Raw genomic sequence first — 27,601 nt, 5'->3', positions numbered from 1 at the left:
GTTCAGAATTTTAAAATACTGTTTTCAGATCAATAGTAACACATCCTTCTCTTTTGCTGAGTTATACAACACCTTTTGATTTGGAGTTGATTGGTAGTACAGCCTTGTTGTGTACAAGGAGGCAAGCCTTTTGACACAGACAGACCTGGATTTGAGTCCCAGATCTTTTGTTTATTTTCATTTACCACGGGCAAAGTTGTTTTACAGTTTTCCTTATCCATTCTGATTCTCAGTTTCTATATCTATAAAATAGGAATAGTATCTACTTTGAAAGGTTTTTGTGAAATTTGAGCGAAAATGTTCATAAATGTTCATAAAGCATTTAGCACAATACCTGACACATATAAGGTGGTCTATAAATGGAAGCACCTCTTAATTAAAGGTAGCTTTTTTGGTGGTTGATTAGCAGGGTGCTAATTAGGCCAGGGTCATGTGTTCAATCCCCATGTGGACTAGTTAGCTTTATTCTCTTCTGGAGCAAACTCTTAGCCCCGGATTCTGAAGGCAACATGATTGAATCAGCACAAGGCCATCACTGTTAATCAGAAAAACAGCCCAAAGCATGCTATTTACTGCTTTGCAGCAATAATCTAATCTTTGTAAATAAAGGTCAGAATGCTGATTCCATTATGCTAATATAGAGTGCCTAAGAATGAATTCAAGAAACCAATTGCTTGCCTAGAGTAGTTTAGGAGGTACTTTTCATTTTGTTTTGGTCTGTTTGGTTTGATTTTGATTTTTTAGAACAGCTGCCAGCTCCCCTCTCATTGATTGTACTGCTAAAGCCGACTTGCAAAATTCTTTTCACCTGGTTTGGTCATTGTTAGCCCTAGACCAGTGGTCCTGGCATACTCTTTGTGTTTTAAAATCAGCAGTAGTAAAGAGTGCATCAGATGAAGACCTCTAGTTTAAAAACAACAAAAACAACAACTACCATCTCTCTTTCTTTTCTTGCTTTCTTGGTTTTCCTCCCTCCCTCCTTCCTTCCTTCCTTCCTTCCTTCCTTCCTTCCTTCCTTTCTTTCTCTTTCTTTCCTTTCTTTTCTCTCTCTCCATTTCTTTCTTTCTCTTTCTTTCTCTCTCTCTCCCTTCCTTCCTCCCTTCCCCGCTCTGTGCAGCATGCGGGATCATACCTCCCCCACCAGGGATGGAACCCGTACCCCCTCTAGTGGAAGCACAGAGTTTTAACCACTGGACCACCAGGGAAGTCCCAACAAAAAGCTTTTTAAGAGCATGTTTTCCTGTCATATATGTGTGGCTTCTCAAAAAATGCTCATGAATTAGGATATCTTTCTACAGAGTTCAGAAAAATATAATAATATATAAATATTGAGATACTTATTATTTCAATTGTGTTCAGTTGATTTTCTAATTTTATGCTGTTTTTCAGTTGAAGCAGACAAAAATGCTTCTTTCATTGCTTGTGATTTTTTTTTTGGTGAGGATAGAGCTCATCATTGATTTCTGTGTATTGCAAGAGCCAGGGATGACTATATGGCAAGAGACAAAGTGTTTTTTGCTTTTGTTTTTTATTTGATTTGCTTTGACTTTTATAAGGTAGAAATTAACACTTTCACAAAATTTGTCCTCTAATAATAGTAATTTGGGAAAATTATCCTTTTTTCCCAATAACTTGTATCATTGAAAAGATTATGTGGTATAACTTTATAACTATATGTGGTATAATTTTCTTTTTCTAAAAATACACACAAGAGGGCTTCCCTGGTGGCGCAGTGGTTGGGAGTCCGCCTGCCGATGCAGGGGACGCGGGTTCGTGCCCCGGTCCGGGAGGATCCCACATGCCGCGGAGCGGCTGGGCCCGTGAGCCATGGCCGCTGGGCCTGCGCGTCCGGAGCCTGTGCTCCGCAACAGGAGAGGCCACAGCAGTGAGAGGCCTGCATACCACAAAAAAAAAAAAAAAAAAATACACACAAGATAATTAACAATATCTGTGGGACTTCTAGTAAGATTTTAAAAAATTAATAGACTATTTTTTAGAGCAGTTTTATGTTTATAGAAAATTGAGCAGTTAATGTAGTGTCCCTTTTTATTAACATCTTTCATTAGTGTAGTATATATTTTTTCTTTTTTTAAATTGAAGTATAGTTAGTGTAGTGTATTTGTTGATGAGCCAATACTGATATGTTATTATTAAGTAAAGTCCACAGTTTATATTAGGGTTCACTCTTTGTGTTGTACAGTTCCATGGATTTTGCCAAATATATAATATCATATATCCGTCATTACAGTATCATACAAAATAGTTTCACTGCCTTAAAAATCCCCTGTGTTCCACATATTCATCTTTTCCATCCTTGCACCAAACCTCTGGCAACTGCTGTTCATTTTACTGTTTCTCTAGTTTTGCTTTTTTCAGAATGTTATATAATTGGCATCATACAGTATGTAACCTTTTCAGACTTCTTTCAGTAAGCAATATGAATTTAAGTTTTTTTCATAGTTTGATAGTTCATTTCTTCTTATTGCTGAATAATATTCCATTATATGGTTGTACCACCATTTGTTTATCCAGTAACCTTTTGAAGGATATTTTGTGGCTTCCAGTCTTTGGCAATTATGAATAAAGTCACTATAAATATTCATATTCAGGCTTTTGCATGGACATAATATTTTCACCTCATTTGTGTAAATACCTAGGAGCAAGATTGCTGGATCATGTGTTAAGATTAACTTTAGCTTTGTAGGAAACTGCCAAACTCTCTTCTAAAGTAGCTGTATCATTTTGCATTTTCACCAGCAATGAGTGGGAGTTCCTGTTGCTCCATGTCTTCAGTAACACTGGTATTGTCAGTTTTTTGGATTTTAGCCATTCTAATAGATATGTAGTGGTATCTCATTGTTTTCTTCTACCCATTTTTAAATTGAGTTGTTTGTTTTCTAATTGTTGAGTTGTAAGAGTTCTTTGTATATTTTTGATACAAATCTCCTTTATCAGATATGCGTTTTGCAAATGTTTCACAAAATATTCTTTTGTGGCTTTTCTCTTTATTCTCTTAACAATGTCTTTCACAGAGCAGAAGTTTTTTATTTTAATGAAGTTCGATTTATTGATTTTCTTTCATTGTTTGTGCTTTTGGTGTTATATCTTAAGAAATCATTGCCAAAAGCCAAGGTTATCTAGATTTGCTCTATGCCATCTTTTAGAAGTTTTATGATTTTGTTTTTTACATTTAAATCTATGATCCATTTTGAGTTAATTTTTTGTGGAAGGTGTAAGGTCAGTGTTTAGGGTTTTTTTGTTTGTTTTTTTTTTTTTGCAGTACGTGGGCCTCTCTTTGTTGTGGTCTCTCCCGTTGCGGAGCACAGGCTCTGGACCTCAGCAGCCATGGCTCACGGGCCCAGCCGCTCTGCGGCATGTGGGATCTTCCCGGACCAGGGCACGAACCCGTGTCCCCTGCATCGGCAGGCGGACTCTCAACCACTGTGCCACCAGGGAAGCCCTCCCGCATTTCTTAGATGGGTTAAGAACACTGTTTGAGAAGCCCTGCATTACAACTTTAAGGATCAGCTCAGACACTGACTTGCTGATAGCTCTAGTTGACACACTGCCTTCAAGTGTTTGTTGATGAGGATAGAGTACTTGATATTACTAATAAGAAGTCTAAGAAGGCCAGAACAATGTTATGTGGTGGTGTAATCCCATAAGGGAGCCCTGGCAGACCAGACATAACTACTCTAATACAGAGGCTGGCTGCAGTTGTCTTTAATACTGATCACTGGGCTGCAACTTTCGTTTTGTTTTGTTTTGAAGATTTTTTTCATGTGGACCACTTTTAAAGTCTTATTGAATGCGTTACAATATTGCTTCTGTTTTATGTTTTGGTTTTCTGGCCACCAGGCATGTGAGATTTTAGCTACCCGACCAGGGATCCAACCCGCACCCCCTGCAGTGGAAGGCGAAGTCTTAACCAGTGGACTGCCAGGGAAGTCCCTGGGCTGCAACTTTCAGTTAAACATAGATGAAACCTATTTGTCATCCCCTGCCCTGGGCCTTTTGAACAGTATATGTGAATTTAAAGGAAAAGAAACTTTCCGTCTTTTTTTCCTGCAGTTGACTCCTTATAAATGTCACAGAGAGCTGCTTTCACACTTTATTATTTTGTTTTGCTGTACTGCTTTTGTCTAGGATGTGAGCTGGTTGCTGCAGGAAGGACTCCTTCCTCTCTGTTTAGAGCTCTTTGATGGAACATTTGTTGAGGTGTGTCTTTGACATTATTGCTGCTGCCTACCTGGTAAACAGTAGCACACCCTCGGTTACCTCTGCGTGATTCCTGTGGTCAGCTTTTCCATGAATGTCATGTAAAGCTTGAAATAAGATTTGAGTAAGGTGAATAATATCTGAGTGTTTTCTTTTGGCTTTTCATGCATTTCAATTTTATGCTACTTCTTACTGACTAGCTTGAGAATTTGTTTGCTTTTCGATATAACAATAGTTCTCTGTAGCTAAGAGAGTGTTAATTTGGGTACTCTAGGTAGATACCTTTATTGTTTTTTCTTAATTTATTACACTTCTGTTTCATCCAGAAAAAGATTTCTTATCATAATTTCTAACTCTATTTCTTCCATAAAACTTTCTGCCTATAGGACTACTACAGTTGTGTTCTCACATTACTCTACCACATTATGCTTGTTTTCCAGACTTCATTTTTCTTTTTTGGCATTTAATCTTATTTAATTTGGTAATTTTATTAATTCAAGGATTATTTTGTAGTTACTGATTTATCACCAAAGAGTAAATTTCAGGTTGACAGAGGCTAAACCAAATAGATATCATCATTTTGGTTGAAAAACAGATCCAGATACTGCAGTGGTAACTTTAAAAAGTAAGCCCAATTCAGGTGTTGTTTTTCCGAGTTGCTCAGCACTGGCTCATTTGGAAAACGTATCACTGTCTGCCTTAGCTTCCTGGAGGGTAGGGACGGAGGGGTTGGGAGAGTCAGCTTCTTGAGAACCTACTTTAAAGGCTTTTAGAATAAAATCTTAAAATTATCCTTTTGAGTCATCTAGTCATAAATAACAATGCAGCATTCTTGAATTAATGCACTTTTTGCAGTAGAAATGATTTGAGTGTTTGGGAAATAGTTTTAAAACTTGAATCTTCGTTTAACTTCCTGACTTCTTTTCACAGGCCATTTTGCAACCTGTACTGGCAGCAGAAGATTTTACTATCTTTAAAGCAATGATGGTCCAGAAAAACATTGAAATGCAGCTGCAAGCCATTCGAATAATTCAAGAGAGAAATGGTAAAAGATTGAATTTAGAAATCTAAGTGCTAAATGCATTCTTTTTGGTGGCAGTTTTAACTAATATGGTCTTGATGTAGCTGCCTTGAATAAATTTATTTCAAGTTTGAAAGTCTATGGCTGACTTAAGAGATACAAGAGTGCAGACTTCCTGATCACTGAGTGGTTGACATCTCAAAGAAAGCAGACCAGAATTTGATTTAATGTTTTAGGTTTCAGAGAGCTTGATTTTTCTGCCCAGCCACTGCATTTGTGAAATTCAGCATTTTTGAGTGGTCACAGTTACAGTTACTGTCGAGAGAAGGTGACTACTCTTCTTCTGGCTTTATAGGAGACAGTGGTTCTCAAGCTCTTGGAAGCATTGGAGGGCTTGTTGAAACACATGTGGCTGTCTCCCCATTTCTGATTCAGTAGGTCTGGGGTAGGGCCTAATACTTTGCATTTTTAGCAAGTTCCTAGCTGATGCTAAAGCTGCTGGTCCTGGGCCCGCACTGAGAACTACTGTTCTAGGGCAATGGGCAGATAGGATTACCCCACCATCAGGTGGAAGAAAAAGCAGAACTCAAAGCCCTTGGTAACTACCTTTAGCTTTATTTTTTCCTTAACTCTGCCTAAACTCACGTTCTTTCTAGCTCTTCCTGCTTTTCTTCCCTTCCTGTGCACTTGAACTATATTTGACATCTTGACTCAGAACATCAGAGTTTCTAACCATACTTCTTGTTTTTGTACTATCTGATTTTCACCCCAGGTGCTTATCTCAGTTTCCCATTTCTGACTCCGATGACCTTCATACCTGTGTATTCCTTTGCTTAATAGATTGCCACTGATATTCCTTACCATGCCAAACTCTAATGGTTTGGCAGCAGGGCCTTTTTTTGGCTTGTTTCTTGAAGATATGGGAGCTATAGTTTAGTTGTACTGTTTGCTTTTAAGGGTCTGGAGCATGCAACAATAGGGCTTCTGTTGTTACAGGGCAAACATTAGAATGTTGCAGGGCCTTTGTTGTGGGTTCTACTCTCATTTGTCTGATATGTGTAAAGACTATATCCTTTAGAGCCAACCACCATCAAAACTATTCCCTAAAATCCTAAATTCATTTCACAGCAGGTAAGACAGCTGTTGTCTGTGGTTTGGAGACGGCACCACCCTAACCCTGAACGATGCATGACACCGTGCTGTTGTTTTGGTATAAATAAGTTTGGAAAACAGTCTCTTTTTCTTTGTTTCTCTACCATAGTTAGCTTCATAAAATCCTTTTCTCTTGTGTTTTCCTGCAGCTATGCTTTATTCTGACCTATGGGATAATTTGAATAATTATTTCATGTTATTTAAAATTATTTTAGGGGGATCAGTTTTGATAAAAGAAATAGTGAACTTGATATTGGTACTCTATAGTTTTCAATTTAACCAGAAACATTTAGTTTTTTTTTTTTTTTTTTTTGGTGTTACGTGGGCCTCTCACTGTTGTGGCCTCTCCCGGCGGCATGTGGGATCTTCCCGGACCGGGGCACGAACCCGTGTCCCCTGCATCGGCAGTCAGATTCTCAACCAGGGAAGCCCCAACATTTAGATTTTAATTAAAAGAGAACAGGTACACATAGCTTGTATCAGCTGGGTGCCTCAGGCTGCCATTAGCAGAATACCTCAGTGAAAATGGCCTAAGCAATAGGAAATTATCATCTCAATTGAACAAGAAGTCCAGAGGAAGGGAGGGAAGAAAGGTCCAGGGTTGGTTAATTTGGTGGCTCAGTGATGTTATTAAGGACTCTGACACGTTTCCTCTTTATACTCTGCTATTCTCAGGATCTTCTCTCATGATTGCATCTGGCTGCATCGAATGCAGACTTTAATATCTCATGAAGAAAAGGGATGTTTCTTCCTGTACATCTTTTTTTGCTAGCAAGACAACACTTTCATGGAAGCCCCCTAGGAGTTTTCCCCTTAGGTCCTATTGGTCAGGATTGGGGTGACACGCCTTTCTAAACCCTCTGGCAGGGGGAATGAGACCATTGCAATTGGCTTGAATCATGAGTCACTCTTGTGGGGTGGGGTAGGGCCCTGCCTCTAAGTACTTGGCTGCCTGGTAACTGCACACATGTGGCTTATATTAGCAAGGAAGGACGAGGGGAATGATGTGGAATAATGCTGCTGTCAAACCACAGGGTGTGACAGTTTGCTTACATTTAAACATAGACTAATATTTAGTTCTGCCATGAATTTTTAATACTTGTATTTAAGAATTTCACTTAACATAAATCCAGAGGAAAGTACCTTAGAGCAACGTTGATTGCACTCAAAACTGCAGACTGTTTATGTGAGAAAAATTCAAAGGCTCTCTGGATTCTGGTTGTACCTCATCAAAGAATTTGGGGAAGATGCAAATCAGAGCATTATTTTGATGGTTTTGTTACCGAGTCTAAGCTTGTACTGCTTGCTGCACGACAGGCCAGTAATAGAGAGACAAGTTGTTGGGCTAGTGCCCCAAAGAACCATCTTGCCTGAGTTAGAATTCAGGCTCATTTTATACTAAAAGGGGAGGGAGTAAAGTCAAACCTTTTCTGGTTCCCATCAGCTTCTGGAGGGGATGTGTTAATTTCTTCCTCCCTGTAGTCATTCACAGATGGGCCTGGTCAGAATGTTTCCTGTGAGCTAAACAAAGCTATTTTAGCTTAATGCTCATTACCTGGGAAGCAGGGTTCCCAGAGATGGGCCATTATGTATAATTTAAGTTTATAGGCAACATCCCTTTAGTGATTAACTTGTAATAGAATATAAAAGTGTCTTCCTTATTACAGTTTTGAGGTATTGCATACTGTTGTTTTAGTCTTTCCTTAGTTTTTAAAATTTTCCATAAAAGGTGAATAGGAGAATACTAATTGTATAGCTTTTGACTGAGGAAAAATGCACTTAAGACCAATTTTCTGGTTGTGATACTATACTATAGTTTTGTAAATGTAACCCTTGGGGGAAACTGGGTAAAGAGTGCATAGCATCTCTCTGTATTGTTTCTTACAACTGCGTGTGAATCTGCAGTTATATCAAAATGACAAGTTTACTTTACAATGCATTTAAACATCAGGGGATTAGAATAATAAAGCTACTTTAATTTAGAGCAGATCCAAAATCCCGTAGTCATATATGGATAAAGAAATGGAAGGTAAAAATTAGGGGACATGCTGTTAATGTTTTGGGAATATAATAATTATAGATAAAAACAGAACACTTATTACCAGTCTACCTGCTTATCAGGAAGATATAGGTAATAAAGTAAATGAAACCAATGCTTAAAATTGCTTGCCATGAATTACTATTTGCCTTGGGCCAAAGTTGGTGCTGCCCTGGTTTATAGTTATTAGCCCAATATTTGAATAGAAGCTCTGAGGGCAGAGGTTGTTTTATTCATCTTTATATTCCCCTTAAGTGCTTAGCACCATGCTTTTCTGCATGTAGTAAGCGGGGCCCTTTTCAGTAGCATTTGTTTTAGTATGAATGAAGAGGATTAACATACTGTTTCAATTAATGACGTATTTTATATTTTGTTTTGTAAACGCTTTTCCCATTTAAGGAATACTTTTGAGAGCATAATTTCATTATTAGGAGCTTATTGATTTCAATGGTATGTCCTGTATAGTATGATTATGGAAGATAATAGCTGAAATATAAGCTATTTATTCTATAAATAGCTTATATTAATTCTATAAGTTGCTTATATTAAATATAAGCAATTAATTTCTATTGTCATATATTATTATTGTTATTTTAAATAAGCAATACAAATAATTACCAAGAATCATTTCTAGGTAAAATTGTGCTTTTTTGGTGGGGCTGATTCCCTAAAAGAAGAAAAAGTTAAAAAGACCATAGTTACAAAGATAATAGCTTAGAACATTTTTTAAAAGTTATAGATCTTAATAAACTTATTTGTACTTCTTGATGAACTAGAATAGTGAAAAATAAGTGTTTCAGTTGACTTGATATTCTTCTGTATGGTCTTTGGTTTTGAACAGGTGTATTACCTGACTGCTTAACAGATGGTTCTGATGTGGTCAGTGACCTTGAACAGGAAGAGATGAAAATCCTGAGAGAAGTTCTTAGGTATGCTTCTTTAATTATTTTTTGAATGGATCATTAGTAATATTACAATATTATCTGCATATGTGCTTTTTACTCAAAAAAATACTGTGAACTAGTAAAATATCTAAATTCTCTCCTAAAGACGATGAAAATGATTTATCATTTTATTTGTTTATAATTATGTATATATTACATTTCTTAATGGACAGAAAAAATTATTTTCAGATGACTCATACCAGATCAGCGCAGATGGGAGGGTCTTCCTCCACTCCCATCATGGGAATAGGAAACTAGCCACCAATGGGAACAAGATGCAGTAGACCCAGCCTGATGCCTGGAAGGGCTGTAGTGGCCTGAGATAAGCAGGAAACTCCTTGGCTTCTGGATCTGGGTATTAGAGGAGGCTTATGCCAGGTGTCTCACAGTAGGAGGTTGAATATCCAGACTCCACAGACCAAATAGCTGACTCTTTGCTGGTCTCTTTCTTGCCTCAGTTACGTGATTCTCAGCCAAATGCCTGGCATGGAATGTGCAGCCCACTAAAGGGGCATTTCCCCTCTTGGGCCTGTTGTCCCCTGACCCCTATGGGAGTTTTAGAAGGGAGGGGCAATTGAAGCACTTAATATTTAAATCTATGGGAATGTATAGGTTTAAGGCAAAAGGATACCTGCAGCTATTTGTGTCCCCTGCAGAATGGGGCCTTGGCATTTGGTGGCCCTGGCTCTCCACTCTAACCACATACATGACCGTCTTCTAGCATCCTGTAGTCCTCCCACCTACCCAACTTGTCCCCAGTTCCAAAGCAGGAGGGAGGTTAGGCAGGATGGTGGTTAGGAGGATGGGCCTAGTGGGGGACTGTGGAAGGAGCTGTAGGACTTTGTGCTGCATTTCAGGAGATTTGAGTGGTTGTGGGGAGGGAGGCAAGTTTGCGGGTAAAACCCGGCCTTTCCTGCCAGGTCCTCCTTTCCATGGCGAGGGCAAATGGGAGCCTGAGACAACACACAACGCTCTGAGTTGAAAGATTTGAAGAGTTCAGGATATTTGGTAATAGGTTTAGAGGACTGTCAGTTTTGACTTGTACTGGTTGCTTCTTGGTTGATTGGTGGTTTGAAAACTGGTCAGCATTGTGCTTTTAGATTTTACTGTGTTTTCTACGAGCTTCTGGGGGTGGTGTACTACTGTATAAGCAGTGGAGCTTAATCATGAACATGTATGAGAGTTGAATTGGCTATTTTCCTAAATCAGACTTCCCTCAGTGAGCAGTTTACAAAAGCTGATAGGGCTTTGGCATAATGGCATCAGGAGAGCTGTGTGGTAGCTCAGATGCCATGGAAAAACTAGAATGAGGGGAGAAATGGATCTTAGGAGGAATGTAACTGATCAGTCTAAAGAGAGAGATCGAAGTCCATATTCATGAGATTTGCCATTCAGATTTGGGTTTAGGATTTCAAACCTGTTGATCTTTGTTCAGCTAGGGGTCCTTCACATCTCCAGAGGAAATAGGTAAACCTGTATTTTATGTGGCTAACTATATTATGCTGTTTATGCCTATGTATGTCTTTCTCAGTTGATTGTAAGCTGCTTTAAGTTAAGCCTGATTATTTCCATCTTTGTTTCCAAAATTTCTTGCACATATTGTAAGCTTAGGTTTAGCATGTTTCTTGTTGAATATTTGTTCTTTGACCAAAAGAGAAAGTTTACTTTTCTACTTTATTTTTGTATATTTCAGAAAATCGAAAGAAGAATATGACCAGGAGGAAGAAAGAAAGAGTAAAAAGCAGGTGCCTACAAAACATATTAATATAATAGAAATATTTCATTGCTGTTATCCCTTAGGTTTACACCTGGGTTTTCTATTAAAGTTTAAGCTTAGGTGGAACGACACAGTTCCTCAGAGTATTTATATTTTCTTGGCAATTCTGAGCATTTATACTTAACTTTATAACTTTATTCACTTTATAATTCATCCAGCGACCTACCTTTTAAATTCCCGATAAAGAATGAGATTGTTCACTCCAAAAAACCTGTATGTAATACCATTCAGATTTTGGGGAATTTTTAATAGAAATTCCCCTTAATTTTATGAATAAAAGAGGATTAAGAAAAACATTTTACTTCCCCACTCACCTTGATTCCTTTACTATTTTGAAACACCATCTGCAGCTAATACTGAGGGTCCCTTGTAGACTTTAACATTGCCAGCTTGAAGCAGAATGATTCAGTTTCACGTTTCCTGGCATACTCCTCTTTCATTAAGAACTGTTTCCATAAAGGGCCTAATCTTTCCTAAGGATCAATTAAACATGTATCTGGCTGAGGTGAGGGAAGATAATATTTATTTTTTCCTCCCCCCTTTTCTAGCTGCTTCTCTTTCCACATTTTCTCAAATCTCCCTGAAGGGAGAGTGAAACCTAATATAAACTAATTCTCAGTTGCTTGAAAGTCATTTTCCTTTTTTTCCTTCAATGACTGTGATACCTGCTTGTATCATTTACTATATTTGAAAAAACCTATTTTACTCCAAGGTAACCAATGAAGAGCAAAAGAGAGATGTTTTAGGATTTAGAGGGGATTTATGTATCTTTGAGTAAATCTCCTTTTAGTAAATGGAGGTGAAATTCATAGATAATAATATTTTTTAATGTAGGAGTATAGAACAGAAACTCGTTCAAAACTGCTCTCAGAAGACAGTAGTACTGGGAATTCCCTGGTGGTCCAGAGGTTAAGACTTCGCACTTCCACGGCAGGCGGTGCCGGTTTGATCCCTGGTTGGGGAACTAAGATCCCACAGGCCGGGCGATGTGGCCAGAGACACACACACAAAAAGACAGTAGTATTGACTTTCTGATTTATATATAAACTATATCAGGCTTCTTGAATAATAATATGTTTTGGGGCGTATGGTTTTTTTAGACTTCTTTTAATGGAAATTTTCAAGCACACAAAAGTAGAGCTGATAATAATTTCAGTCTTCATGTTTCCATCACTCAACATATAGAGACTTATGATTTAGGTATTCATGAATTACCTGAAAAGTTACATGTGATTGGATTTTCCTGTTTTTAAGGAAAAATGAAGTATCAGTTTACTTGGTTCTTTCCAAGATTTAAACGATCTCTTTGGTTTAAATATAGTATCCCATTTTAGAAATGGAAATACAGGCATATCTCAGAGATGTTGTGAGATCGGTTCTAGACTATTGCAATAAAGCGAAGATGGCAATGAAATAAGTCACAAAAGTATTTTGGTTTCCCAGTGCATATAAAGGTTATGTTTACACTATACTGTAGTCTATTAATTGTGCAGTAGCATTATGTCTAAAAAAACAATGTACATACCTTCATTAAAAATTATATTTATTGCTGGGACTTCCCTGGTGGTCCAGAGGTTAAGACTTTGCACTTCCACTGCAGGGGCCGCCGGTTCGATCCCTGGTCGGGGAACTAAGATCCCACATGCTGTGTGGTGCGGCCAAAGAGGAAAAAGAAAAATATTATTTTATTGCTAAAAAATGCTAACCATCATCTGAACCTTCAGCAAGCTGTAATCTTTTTGCTGGTGGAGGGCCTTGCCTCGATGTCGATGGCTGCTGACTGACCAGGGTGGTGGTTACTGAAGGTTGGGGTGGATGTGGCAGTTTCTTAAGATAAGACAACAATGAAGTTTGTCGCATTATTTGACTCTTCCTCTCATGAACAATCTCACAGTAGCATGAAGTGCTGTTTGATGGCATCTTACCCACAGTAGAACTTCTTTCAAAATTGGAGTCAATCTTCTCAAACCTGGCTGCTACTTTATCAACTAAATTTGTGTAATATTCTAAATCCTTTGGTGTCATTTCAATAATCTTCACAGCATCTTCCCCAGGAGCAGATTCCATCTCAAGAAACCACTCTCTTTGCTCATCCATAAGAAGTAACTCCTCATCCATTCAAGTTTTATCATGAGAATGCACCAATTCAGGCACATCTCCAGGCTCCACTTTTAATTCTGGTTCTCTTGCTGTTTCCTCCACATCTGCAAAACTTCCTCCACTGAAATCTTGAAGCCCTCTAAGTCATCCATGAGGGTTGGAATCAATTTCTTCTAAATTCCTGTTAACGTTCATATTTTGACCTCTTTCCATGAATCATGAATGTTCTTAATGGCATCTAGAACTGTGAATCCTTTCCAGAAGGATTTCAATTGACTTTGCCCAGATCCATTGGAGAAATCATCATCTGTGGCAGCTATAGCCTTACGAAATGTATTGCTTAAAGAATGAGACTTGAAAGTTGAAATTACTCCTTGATCCATGAGATGTAGAACGGATGTTGTGTAGCAGGCATGAAAACAACATGAATCTTGTTGTACACCTCCATCAGAGCTCTTGGGTATCCAGGTGCATTGTCAATGAGTAGTTAATATTTTGAAAGGAATCTTTTTTTTCTGAGGAGTAGATCATAACAGTGGGCTTCAAATATTCAGTAAACCATGTTGTAAACAGATGTGCTGTAATCCAGGCTTTGTTGTTCCATTGATAGAGCACAGGGAGAGTAGATTTAGCATAATTCTTAAGGGCCTTATGATGTTCAGAACAGTAAATGAGCATTGGCTTCAACTTCAAGTCACCAGCTGCATTAGCCCCTAATAAGAGAACCTGTCCTTTGAAGCTTTAAAGCCAGGCACTGACTTATCCTCTCCAGCTAGGAAAGTCCTATATGGCCTCTCCTTCCAGTAGTAGGCTGTTTCATTTGCATTGAAAATCTGTTGTTTAGTGTAACCACCTTCATTAATTTTGTTAGTGAGATCTTCTGGATAGCTTGCTGCAGCTTCTGCATAAGCACTTGCTGCCTCATCCTGTACTTTTGTGTTACAGAGACAGCTTCTTTCCTTCAGCCGCATGAACCACCCTCTGTTAGTTTCACACTCTTCTTCTGCATCTTCCTCACATCTCTCAGCCTTCATAGAACTGAAGAGAGTTAAAGGCTTGAACTGAAGAGAGTTAAAGACTTGCTCTGGATTAGGCTTTGGCTTATGGGAGTGTTGTGGCTGGTTTGATCTTTTATCCAGACCACTAAGAGTTTCTCCATATCAGCAATAAGGCTGTTTCGCTTTCTTATCATTCATGTGTTCACTGGAGTATCACTTTTAATTTCCTTCAAGAGCTTTTCCTTTGCATTCACAACTTGGCTAACTGTTTGGTACAAGAGGCCTAACCTTTGGCCTATCTCAGCTTCCTTTTTTCTTAACATCATTATTGGAGTGTAATTGCTTTACAATGGTGTGTTAGTTTCTGCTGTATAACAAAGTGAATCAGCTATACATATACATATATCCCCATATCTCCTCCCTCTTGAGTCTCCCTCCCTCCCACCCTCCCTATCCCACCCGTCTAGGTGGTCACAAAGCACCGAGCTGGTCTCCCTGGGCTATGCGGCTGCTTCCCACTAGCTGTCTACTTTACGTTTGGTAGTGTATATGTGTCCATGCCACTCTCTCACTTTGTCACAGCTTACCCTTCCCCCTCCCTGTGTCCTCAAGTCCATTCTCTAGTAGGTCTGCGTCTTTATTCCCGTCCTGCCCCTAGGTACTTCGTGGCCACTTTTTTTTTTTTTTTTAGATTCCATATATATGTGTTAGCCTACGGCATTTGTTTTTCTCTTTCTGACGTACTTCACTCTGTATGACAGACTCTAGGTCCATCCACCTCACTAGAAATAACTCAATTTCGATTTTTTTTATGGTTGAGTAATATTCCATTGTATATGTGCCACATCTTCCTTAGCAATTCATCTGTTGATGGACACTTAGGTTGCTTCCATGTCCTGGCTATTGTAAATAGAGCTGCAATGAACATTGTGGTACATGACTTTTTGAATTATGGTTTTCTCAGGGTATATGCCCAGTAGTGGGATTGTGGGTCATATGGTAGTTCTATTTTTAGTTTTTTAAGGAACCTCCTGTTCTCCATAGTGGCTGTATTAATATACATTCCCACCAACAGTGCAAGAGGGTTTCCTTTTCTCCACACCCTCTCCACATTTATTGTTTGTACATTTTTTGATGATGGCCATTCTGACTGCTGTGAGGTGATACCTCATTGTAGTTTTGATTTGCATTTCCCTAAAGATTAATGATATTGAGCATTCTTTCATGTGTTTGCTGGCAATCTGTATATCTTCTTTGGAGAAATGTCTATTTAGGTCTTCTGCCCATTTTTGGATTGGGTTGTTTGTTTTTCTGATATTGAGCTGTATGAGCTGCGTGTAAATTTTGGAGATTAATCCTTTGTCAGTTGCTTCATTTGCAAATATTTTCTCCCATCCTGAGGGTTGTTTTTTTGTCTTGTTTATGGTTTCCTTTGCTGTGCAAAAGCTTTGAAGTTTCATTAGGTCCATTTGTTTATTTTTGGTTTTATTTCCATTTCTCTAGGAGGTGGGTCAAAAAGGATCTTGCTGTGATTTATGTCATAGAGTGTTCTGCCTATGTTTTCCTCTAAGGGTTTTATAGTGTCTGGCCTTACATTTAGGTCTTTAATCCATTTTGTGTTTATTTTTGGTTTTATTTCCATTTCTCTAGGAGGTGGGTCAAAAAGGATCTTGCTGTGATTTATGTCATAGAGTGTTCTGCCTATGTTTTCCTCTAAGGGTTTTATAGTGTCTGGCCTTACATTTAGGTCTTTAATCCATTTTGAGTTTATTTTTGTGTATGGTGTTAGAGAGTGTTCTGATTTCATTCTTTTACATGTAGCTGTCCAGTTTTCCCAGCACCACTTACTGAAGAGGCTGTCTTTTCTCCATTGTATATTCTTGGCTCCTTTATCAAAAATAAGGTGACCATATGTGTGTGGGCTTATCTCTGGGTTTTCTATCCTGTTCCATTGATCCATGTTTCTGTTTTTGTGCCAGTACCATACTGTCTTGATTACTGTACCTTTGTAGTATACTCTGAAGTCAGGGAGCCTGATTCCTCCAGATCCGTTTTTCTTTCTCAAGATTACTTTGGCTATTCGGGGTCTTCTGTGTTTCCATACAAATTGTGAAATTTTTTGTTTTAGTTCTGTGAAAAACGCCATTGGTAGTTTGATAGGGATTGCACTGAATCTGTAGATTGCTTTGGGTAGTATAGTCATTTTCACAATGTTAATTCTTCCAGTCAAAGAACATGGTACATCTCTCCATCTGTTTGTATCGGCTTTAATTTCTTTCATCGGTGTCTTATAGTTTTCTGCATACAGGTCTTTTGTCTCCTTAGGTAGGTTTATTCCTACGTGTTTTATTCTTTTTGCATTGGTAAATGGGAGTGTTTCCTTAATTTCTCTTTTAGATTTTTTATTGTTAGTGTATAGGAATGCAAGAGGTTTCTGTGCATTAATTTTGTATCCTGCTACTTTACCAAATTCGTTGATTAGCTCTAGTAGTTTTCTTGTAGCGTCTTTAGGATTCTCTATGTATAGTATCATGTCATCTGCAAACAGTGACAGCTTTACTTCTTCTTTTCCAATTTAGATTCCTTTTATTTCTTTATCTTCTCTGATTGCTGTGGCTAAAAATTCCAAAGCAATGTTGAAAAATAGTGGTGAGAGTGGGCAACCTTGTCTTGTCCCTGATTTTAGAGGAAATGGTTTCAGTTTTTCACCATTGAGGACAATGTCGGCTGTGGGTTTGTCATATATGGCCTTTATTATGTTGAGGTAAGTTCCCTCTGTGCCTACTTTCTGGAGGGTTTTTTATCATAAATCGGTGTTGGATTTTGTCGAAAGCTTTTTCTGCATCTATTGGGATGATTATATGGTGTTTATTCTTCAGTTTGTTAATATGGTGTATCACATTGATTGATTTGCATATATTGAAGAATCCTTGCATTCCTGGGATAAACCCCACTTGTTCATGGTGTATGATCCTTTTAATGTGCTGTTGGATTCTGTTTGCTAGTATTCTGTTGAGGATTTTTGCATCTATGTTCATCAGTGATACTGGCCTGTAGTTTTCTTTCTTTGTGACATCTTTGTCTGGTTTTTGTATCAGGGTGATGGTGGCCTCGTAGAATGAGTTTAGGAGTGTTCCTCTCTCTGGTATATTTTGGAAGAGTTTGAGAAGGATAGTTGTTAGCTCTTTTCTACATATGTGATAGAATTTGCCTGTGAAGCCCTCTGGTCCTGGGCTTTTGTTTGTTGGAAGATTTTTAATCCCAGTCGCAATTTCAGTGCCTGTGATTGGTCTGTTTGTATTTTCTATTTCTTTGTGGTTCAGTTTCACAAGTTTGTGCATTTCTAAGAATTTGTCCATTTCTTCCAGGTTGTACATTTTATTGGCATATAGTTGCTTATAGTAATCTCTCATGATCCTTTGTATTTCTGCAGTGTCAGTTGTTACTTCTCCTTTTTCATTTCTAATTCTATTGATTTGAGTCTTCTCCCTTTTTTTCTTGATGAGTCTGGCTAATGGTTTATCAATTTTGTTTATCTTCTCAAAGAACCAGGTTTTAGTTTTATTGATCTTTGCTATTGTTTCCTTCATTTCTTTTTCATTTATTTCTGATCTGATCTTTATGATTTCTTTCCTTCTGCTAACTTTGGGGTTTTTTTTTTTTGTTATTTCTCTAATTGCTTTAGGTGTAAGGTTAGGTTGTTTATTTGTGATATTTCTTGTTGCTTAAGGTAGGAGTGTATTGCTGTAAATTTCTGTCTTAGAACTGCTTTTGCTGCATCCCATAGGTTTTCGGTTGTCATGTTTTCATGTCATTTGTTTCTAGGTATTTTTTGATTTCTTCAGTGATCTCTTGGTTATTAAGTAGTGTATTGTTTAGCCTCCATGTGTTTGTATTTTTTACAGATTTTTTCCTGTAATTGATATCTAGTCTCATAGCATTGTGGTCAGAAAAGATACTTGATACGATTTCAATTTTCTTAATTTTACGAAGGGTTGATTTGTGACCCAAGATATGATCTATCCTGGGTAATGTTCCATGAGCACTTTAGAAGAAAGTGTATTTTGTTGTTTTGGGATGGAATACCCTATAAATATCAACTAAGTCCGTCTTGTTTAATGTATCATTTAAAGCTTGTGTTCCTTATTTATTTTCATTTTGGATGATCCGTCCATTGGTGAAAGTGGGGTGTTAAAGTCCACTACTATGATTGTGTTACTGTCGATTTCCCCTTTTATGGCTGTTAGCATTTGCCTTATGTATTGAGGTGCTCCTGTGTTGGGTGCATAAATATTTACAATTGTTATATCTTCTTCTTGGATCAATCCCTTGATCATTATGTAGTGTCCTTCTTTGTCTCTTGTAATAGTCTTTGTTTTAAAGTCTATTTTGTCTGATATGAGAATTGCTACTTCATCTTTCTTATGACTTCCATTTGCGTGGAATATCTTTTTCCATCCCCTCACTTTCAGTCTGTACGTGTCCACAGGTCTGATGTGGGTCTCTTGTAGACAGCATATATACAGGTATTGTTTTTGTATCCATTCAGCCAGTCTATGTCTTTTGGTTGGAGCATTTAATCTATTTACATTTAAGGTAATTATCGATATGTGTGTTCCTATTACCATTTTCTTAATTGTTTTGGGTTTGTTTTTGCAGGTCTTTTCCTTCTCTTTTGTTTCCTGCCCAGAGAAGTTCCTTTAGCGTTTTTTGTGAAGCTGGTTTGGTGGTGCTGAGCTCTCTCAGCTTTTGCTTGTCTGTAAAGGTTTTAATTTCTCCATCGAATCTGAATGAGATCCGTGCTTGGTAGAGTAATCTTGGTTGTAGGTTTTTCCGTTTCACCCCTTTAAATATGTCCTGCCACTCCCTTCTGGATTGCAGAGTTTCTGCTGAAAGATCAGCTGTTAACCTTATGGAAATTCCCTTGTATGTTATTTGTTGTTTTTCCCTTGCTACTTTTAATACTTTTTTCTTTGTATTTAATTTTTGATAGTTTGATTAATATGTGTCTTGGTGTGTTTCTCCTTGGATTTATCCTGTATGGGACTCTCTGTGCTTCCTGGACTTGATTAACTATTTCCTTTCCCATATTAGGGAAGTTTTCAACTATAATCTCTTCAAATATTTTCTCAGTCCCTTTCTTTTTCTCTTGTTTTTCTGGGACCCCTATACTTCGAATGTTGGTGCATTTAATGTTTTCCCAGAGGTCTCTGAGACTGTACTCAATTCTTTTCATTCTTTTTTCTTTATTCTGCTCTGCAGTAGTTATTTCCACTATTTTATCTTCCAGGTCACTTATCCGTTCTTCTGCCTCAGTTACTTTGCTATTGATTCCTTCTAGAGAATTTTTAATTTCATTTATTGTGTTGCTCATCATTGTTTGTTTGCTCTTTATTTCTTCTAGTTCCTTGTTAAACGTTTCTTGTATTTTTTCCATTCTATTTCCAAGATTTTGGATCATCTTTACTATCATTATTCTGAATTCTTTTTCAGGTAGACTGCCTATTTCCTCTTCATTTGTTAGGTCTGGTGGGTTTTTACCTTACTCCTTCGTCTGCTGTGTGTTTCTCTGTCTTCTCATTTTGCTTAACTTACCGTGTTTGGGGTCTCCTTTTCGCAGCCTGCAGGTTCGTTGTTACCATTGTTTTTGGTGTCTACCCCCAGTGGCTAAGGTTGGTTCATTGGGTTGTGGAGGCTTCCTGGTGGAGTGGACTGGTACTTGTGTTCTGGTGGATGAGAGTGGATCTTGTCTTTCTGGTGGGCAGGACCGAGTCTGGTGGTGTGTTTTGGGGTGTCTGTGACCTTATGATTTTAGGCAGCCTCTCTGCTAATGGGTGGGGTTGTGTTCCTGTCTTGCTAGTTGTTTGGCATCAGGTGTCTGGCACCGTAGCTTGCTGGTTGTTGAGTGGAGCTGGGTCTTGGCGTTGAGATGGAGATCTCTGGGAGAGCTCTCGCCGATTGATATTATGTGGAGCTGGGAGGTCTCTGGTGGGTCAATGTCCTGAACTCGGCTCTCCCACCTCAGAGGTACAGGCCTGACACCCGGCCAGAGCACCAAGACCGTGTTATCCACACGGCTCAGAATAAAAGGTAGAAAGAAAGAAAGAAAAATATAATAATAATATAAAATAAAGTTATTAAAGTAAAAAATAATTTTAAAAAAAGTAATAAAAAGAGAGAAGAGAGCAACCAAACCAAAAAACAAATCCACCAATGATAACAAGTGCTAAAAACTATACTAAAAAAACCCCCCAAAAAATGGACAGGCAGAACCATAGGACAAATGGTAAAAGCAAAGCTATACAGACAGTCACACACAGAAGAATACACATACACACTCAGAATAAGAAAAAAGGGAAAAAAAAAAAAATCGTTGCTCCCAAAGTCCACTGCCCCAATTTGGGATGATTCGTTGTCTATTCAGGTACTCCACAGATGCAGGGTACATCAAGTTGATTGTGGAGATTTAATCCGCTGCTCCTGAGGCTGATGGGAGAGATTTCCCTTTCTCTTCTTCTTTTTTTTTTTTTTTTTTTTTTTTTTTGCGGTAGGCGGGCCTCTCACTGCTGTGGCCTCTCCCGTTGCGGAGCACAGGCTCCGAACGCGCAGGCTCAGTGGCCATGGCTCACAGGTCCAGCCGCTCTGCGGCATGTGGGATCCTCCCAGACCAGGGCACAAACCCGTGTCCACTGCATAGGCAGGCGGACTCTCAACCACTGCGCCACCAGGGAATCCCTACCTTTCTCTTCTTTGCTCGCACAGCCCAGGGGTTCAGCTTTGGATTTGGCCCTGCCTCTGTGTGTAGGTCGCCTGAGGGTGTCTGTTCTTTGCTCAGACAGGACGGGGTTAAAGGAGCAGCTGATCTGGGGGCTGTGGCTCACTCAGGCCGGTGGTTGGGGGGAGAGAGGGGCACGGAGTGCGGGGCGGGCCTGCGGTGGCAGAGGCTGGAGTGATGTTGCACCAGCCTGAGGCGCGCCGTGCGTTCTCCCGGGGAAGTTGCCCCTGGATCACGGGACCCTGGCAGTGGCGGGCTGCACAGGCTCCCCGGAAGAGGGGTGTGGATAGTGACCTGTGCTCACACACAGGCGTCTTGGTGGCGGCAGCAGCAGCCTTAGCGTCTCATGCCCGTTTCTGGTGTCGGCTCTGATAGCCGTGGCTTGCGCCCATCTCGGGAGCTCATTTAGGTGGTGCTCTGAATCCCCTCTCCTCATGTACCCGGAAACAAGGGTCTCTTGCCTCTTAGGCAGCTCCAAACTTTTTCCCAGACTCCCTCCCATCTACCTGTGGCGCACTAGCCCCTTCAGGCTGTGTTCATGCAGCCAACCCCACTCCTTTGCCCTCTGTACCCCTGTTGCTGTGCTCTCCTCCGTGGCTCCGAAGCTTCCCCTCTGCCACTCCCTATCTCCGCCAGTGAAGGGGTTTCCTAGTGTGTGGAAACTTTTCCTCCTTCACAGCTCCCTCCCAGAGGTGTAGGTCCCGTCCCTATTCTTTTGTCCCTGTGTTTTCTTTTTTCTTTTGTCCTACCCAGGTACATGGGGAATTTCTTGACTTTTGGGAAGTCTGAGGTCTTCTGCCAGTGTTCTGTAGCAGTTGTTCCACATGTAGATGTATTTCTGATGTATTGTGGGGAGGAAGGTGATCTCCATGTCTTACTCTTCTGCCATCTTGAAGGCTCTCCTATCTCAGCTTTCGACATGCCTTCCTCACTAAGCTTAATCATTTCTAGCTTTTGATTTAAAGTGAGAGACCCGTGATTCTCCTTTCACTTGAACACTTAGAGGTCACTGTAGGTTTATTAATTGGCCTAATTTCAACATTCTTGTGTCTCAGGGAATAGGGAGGTCTGAGGAGAGGGAGAGAAATGAGGGGACAGGTGGTCAGTGGAGCAGTTAGAGCACACACAACTTTCATCTATCAAGTTTCACCGTCTTACATGGGTTTGGTTTGTGGTGCTCCCAAACAGTTACAATAGTAACATCAAAGATTACTGATCCCTGATCACTATAACAAATATAATAATGAAAATTTGAAATATTGCAAGAATTACCAAAATGTGACACAGAGACATGAAATGAGCAATGCTGTTGGAAAAATGACACTGATAGACTTGCTTGATGCAGAGTTGCCACAAACCTTCAATTTGTAAAAAAATGGGATGTCTGTGAAACACAATAAATTGCAGTGCAATAAAATGAGGTATACCTGTAAACCAGTTTGTGGTTGCTTCAGGCATATCATAGTAGTGGTATTATTATTATATTTTTTAGATTATTTTAAGTGAAAAAGCACCTTATTAATCAGTGATTTTATTTCTTTTAGAGTATTTCTTGGTGTCTTGGTCAAGGTCACATGAGTAGTAAGAGTGAAGCCTAGGTTTGAACTCACTTCTTTCTGAATCCAAAGTCTTAACCAAACTAGTTATTCTTAGCACTGCATGATTGGAAATGAGAATGTTTACCTACCTCAAAAGTAGAAGATAAAAAATGGTGGAAACATCTTAAAAACTTTGGAAAAATAGAATCTCTGATTTATTATCCATTCAGTAGACAATAATTTTTTAAACTAATGTGTATGAATCCCTTAAGTAGTGAATTATTCAGAATTAATCTAAAGTATTTTTTAAATTATATTGTTGATTCCTGAAGCTATCAGAGGCTAAAACAGAAGAGCCTCCGATGCATGCCAATGAAACAGCAAAAATGAATAATTCCCAAGGGAATGGTGAACATTTTGCACACCCACCCTCAGGTAAGGTTGAAATGTACTGAAATTTCTGAATAATATGCATACATAAACACTGTAAAGAGTGTGTTACTTTCTCATACATAGTTCACCCTCAAAAAGTGGCCATTGGTATTTAATGTTCTTTGTGAATTTAGCTAAAGTGGTTGCTTGTAGGAGATAGCTGACAGAGAGGGCGTAGCCCCCAAATTTCTAAGTGAAGCTTGGAACCCAGAGCCGTGATCAAAATTCCTTGGGGAAGCCCCCAGGCTTTATGCCATGACTACAGCATTCAAGGTATGTTCACATAACATTTGGTACTCTCTTCTTTGACCATAATTACATGGTGTTTGAGAGTTAGAAGCTGAAGAGGGAAAGATAATATTTTCCTACTGAATTAAAACACAATTAGAAAACAACAGGTAGCCAATTTATCTAGAAGTTGTCAGAAACTATTGTTGAAACCAAAATTGATGAGAATCCTTGTGGGAAATGTTAGTGGATGATCTTGTTCACTATGCAGCGAATCATTTTCAGTATATGTTTTCTGATTTCCTTTATAAGAAGACAGGTAATTCTGAAACAGAACTTGAATCATGATCATGAATTTACTTCATTTTTTTAATGGATTTCTATGGTTTTTAGGTGCATGTCCTTTTATCCATTAAAAAAACGCATAACTCTGTGAGGTAGATATTATGGTCCTTATTTTTCTTTTATTTTTTTAAAATAAGAAATTCAAGGAACTTGAATGAGGTCCAAAATCACTGAGCTCTTAAATAGTGAAACTGTGACTTACCTTGGTCTTCTGACTCCAAATCTTGTGTTTTTCTACACTTTGTAGAAGTTTTATAATTGAGATAGATAGGCTTGTTGTGTATCCAGTGTTTTAAGGATCTAAATGCTTAGTTGATAAAACAATGGGGCATATGAAACAGAAGCAGGTTTATGAAGTTATCTGGCTTTTTCCTTCCTAGCAAATCTAATAATTCCTTTTCTTTTTTCATATTCTGCAGGTTCTGAGTAGAATAACCTCATTTGAATTATGTCTGTGAAAGCACCTGCTTTAGATTTGTTTGAGTGCTTTTAAAATTTGCTGGCCCAAACTTAGCTTTTTGTTTTATATAGACCTAAGTACATATACTGTTCTAATCTTGCGTCTGACATAATTTGAATACATTTGCTTATCTGACTATTAAGTGAAACTATTATAGAAAACTTAATCTCAAGCCATTTGTAACTCAGTTATGCACATTAGCGGTAGAGAAACTGGCAGATAATTTCAAAAGTAATGATTTTAATTTTTAAAAACTATTCTATTTTTTTAGAAAAATGAGTATATCTGATATTACGGGCAATCACTGCATACAAAGTGCCCATGAGAAAGGCCTAATGTGGGAGGAATCATAAAGGTGTTTGACCTCCTGCTTATCCCTTTGCTCATGTCTTTCCCTGGTTCCTGCTGGAAATGGATAGCATCTGTTCTCAGATTGACGCAGGGTTGCCAGTGATGAGATGATCTTTCTTTAAGCTAGCTGGCTTTCCGATTCTCCATTCTTAGAAATCAGAGAAGTTAAGTATTTTGGCTTCAGGTACTTTTCTCTCTAGTTAGAATATAAAAGGTGTTCATAACCAACAAAGTCAAGGAACTGTCCAGACCAAGTACATGAATTGAATATAAATGCTTATGTGCCTGGGATTCCCCCCTCCGCAGAATTTTACTGTCTCGTCCCCAGCTCTGTGGTTCCATATTTGGGGGCTAAGCCCACTACTGCTTAAAGTCACCATCATATGAATGGCATGTTTAATTTTGTCTGCATATTTTGACCAACTTGTTGAAGCTCATCTTCATTTCTGTTTAAGTTAGTTCTGAGCTAGTTCCCTGTCTAGGTTGGTTGGAGTGTTAGCGGCAGCCTCATCTCTTCCAGGGAGACTTCCCTTTCTGTCCAAGAGCCTGGAGAGCTTTTTCTTCTTCTAACTTCCCTGGCACTGCAGTCAGTCCACTCACCCTGTGCTAAAGCAGTGATCCTTGGGCAAGTTTCTTGCTCCTGCAAAGTTCTATTTCTGGTTTTACCATGCTGGATTTTTAATCATTTAGAGACATGAATATCATGTTCTCCCATGATGCTTTTAGTTCTTGGCATTATTTTTATGTCTTTGCTTGTCTCACCAGCTGTCTTTCATAGTCCATGTATTACAGTGAAAATGTTTTATCTTAAAAAAACCCCACCTTATCTTATAATAAAAGATGTTTCAAAAGCAATTAGCATGTTAATCCTGTCTCTTGGCACAGTTACCAAATAACTGGAAGGTACTGAGTACTCATGTTATATCCGCTTCCAAGTTCTACTTACTGTATTTATGTAGTTTTTTACATCTTTATTGGAGTATTATTGCTTTATAATGTTGTGTTAGTTTCTGCTGTACAATAAAGTGAATCAACTATATGTATACATATATCCTCATATCCCCTCCCTGTTGAGTCTCCATCCCACCCTTCCTATCCCATCCCTCTATGTCATCACAAAGCACCAAGCTGATCTCCCCGTTCTACTTACTTTAAAATCTTCATTTTTTAAATATGTTAGTAGGTTTATAGTTATCTTCAGTATGTAGTACAAATTATTGATATTACTGGCACTTATTCCTCCAATACAAAAAATTATAGCTTATTACAGTTTTTGCCTGCAAGCAAAAGTTTGAAAGCCAATTACATTGTAAGTAAGGGATTTTAGTGCACTGTTTATTTGGCTTGTATGGCAACCTTGTATTACATTTTACTGCAGTTCTGATCTTTAGACAAGAATTATATCTTTTTGTAGCTATAGTACCAAACAGCAGGAGCTTGGTATTTATTTGTTGAAATGTCATTATTCACAAGAACTGTAGTTCAAGCTCCTTGAGGACAGGGACCACATTTATTGTTCTCACCCAGTGCCTAGCACAATGCAGGCACTGAATCAATGCATGCTGAGCGAATGAGTATGAGAAAGACCAAAGTATTATTACCACTAGCTCATTTTGGTGAACCTAGTGTAATAACTTAATATTTCTTATAATATTCTAATTGGTCTCTGTCTGATTACTGCCAGAAGTTAAAGTGCATTCTGCTGATCAGTCAGTACAAACTTTGACAAGAAAGCTGGAAATGTTGCCTGAAAGTTCCTCCCTCCCACAAAAAGACCTGAAGATTCCTGGCTTTGAACATGCAAACATTGAGGGACCAATAGCAGTAAGTAAAAAATATTGCTTTTTAAGAACTATGAGCAAAATGATAAAGTACTATGAACAAACAATGTAAACAGCCATACACACTTGGCTTTTGTTGCGGTCTTGGACTCAAACTTCTAATTTAATCAGTCAGTGGGTATCTGTGCCACTTACGCAGACTTGATTTTTCCTTCTCTTATTTGACCCAGAATTTATCAACACTTGGAACAGAAGAGCTCCGGCAACGAGAACACTATCTGAAGCAGAAGAGAGATAAGTTGATGTCCATGAGAAAGGATATGAGGACTAAGCACATACAAAATTCGGAGCAGAAAGGAAAACCTGCTGGGGAGGTAGAGGTATGGCTAGCTCTAGTATGAGAAAATTTGCAAATCTACGGATGGGATTCTCAAAATCAACATATGTGCTCTTGTAGATCTATTCATATTAACCTCCTTGTTAGTGTAGCACCTGATAATAAGTCTTTTCTAGGCAGTGAGATGGTTGTGATAGGAGGATTTTGTGAAGTAGAAATGGTAGCAGTTTTATCATTCTTTACTTGCCCTGCTCTGAGCACTGAAGGGTCAGCCGTCTGTTTTACCTGAGCCTTTTGAAATATTTTATCATAGAGCAGCATCAGTACCCTAGCCACCACCTCTAAAAGGCTTCCCCAAGAAGAGATTTTTACAAAGAAGAGATTTAGGGAACTCAGTCCATGTGTGGCTTTTTTAAAAAATTTACTGAATGTTCTAATATTTGTTCAAGGCAGTATGTTAGGAATTTTAGAAAATGAACCCATCTTATTCTACTGTAGCCAATTTTTTTTCTTTTATTTTTTTTTTTAAGGAAATGACAGAGAAACCAGAAATGACAGCAGAGGAGAAGCAAACATTACTAAAGAGGAGATTGCTTGCAGAGAAACTTAAAGAAGAAGTTATTAATAAGTAATTTTAAGAACAATTTAGCAAAGCAGTTCAAAATTTCTTAAAAATAAATTATTTAATCCTTAAACAGAGCCTGTTAGTTTCAAATGCTTGTGTTTGTAAATGCAAATATAACATTGTTACTATTAAACATTTGAGGTAAAGGGTGGCGGGGAAGGCAGTTACTTATGCTGACCAGTTCAATACAAATTTCTGAATAATGTTCTCTCATGGAGAGAAGATATAGAAAGCTAACTGATAGTGCATTCATTCATTCATTGTTTGTGCTAAGCATTGTGTTGCATGCTAAGGATACAGTAGCCTAGTAGATCGACAGGGTCCCTGCTTTCATGGGGCCAAGTGAAGAGCCAAGTGTTTGTTAGAAGGGAAAAGGGCAGTGTTTGTTTTATCATAAACAGGGTCCTGCGGCTGTCAGTATGGCTAGCATACAGACAGAATGAGGGGAGGGCATTAGCACACAGAATTGGAGATAGGTAGG

At 38.6% G+C, this 27,601-nt stretch overlaps 1 protein-coding gene across 1 annotated transcript in view; it reads left to right on the top strand.

Moving 5' to 3' along the window:
- CFAP36 (cilia and flagella associated protein 36) overlaps positions 1–27,194 on the top strand; it is a 32,795-nt gene extending 5,601 nt beyond the window's left edge. The window contains exons 4-10 of the mRNA XM_019942533.3: positions 5,149–5,263; positions 9,271–9,358; positions 11,067–11,118; positions 22,894–22,996; positions 26,062–26,201; positions 26,389–26,538; positions 27,026–27,194. Coding sequence (XP_019798092.1) covers positions 5,149–5,263; positions 9,271–9,358; positions 11,067–11,118; positions 22,894–22,996; positions 26,062–26,201; positions 26,389–26,538; positions 27,026–27,127 — 750 coding nt within the window. The 3' untranslated portion in view covers positions 27,128–27,194. The remainder of the gene's footprint in view (positions 1–5,148; positions 5,264–9,270; positions 9,359–11,066; positions 11,119–22,893; positions 22,997–26,061; positions 26,202–26,388; positions 26,539–27,025) is intronic.
- The last annotated feature ends 407 nt before the right edge of the window (positions 27,195–27,601 follow it).

Source organism: Tursiops truncatus, chromosome 14 (assembly GCF_011762595.2).
Source record: "Tursiops truncatus isolate mTurTru1 chromosome 14, mTurTru1.mat.Y, whole genome shotgun sequence".
Classification (NCBI taxonomy): Eukaryota; Metazoa; Chordata; class Mammalia; order Artiodactyla; family Delphinidae; genus Tursiops; species Tursiops truncatus.
This window is presented reverse-complemented; position numbering and strand designations above follow the sequence as displayed.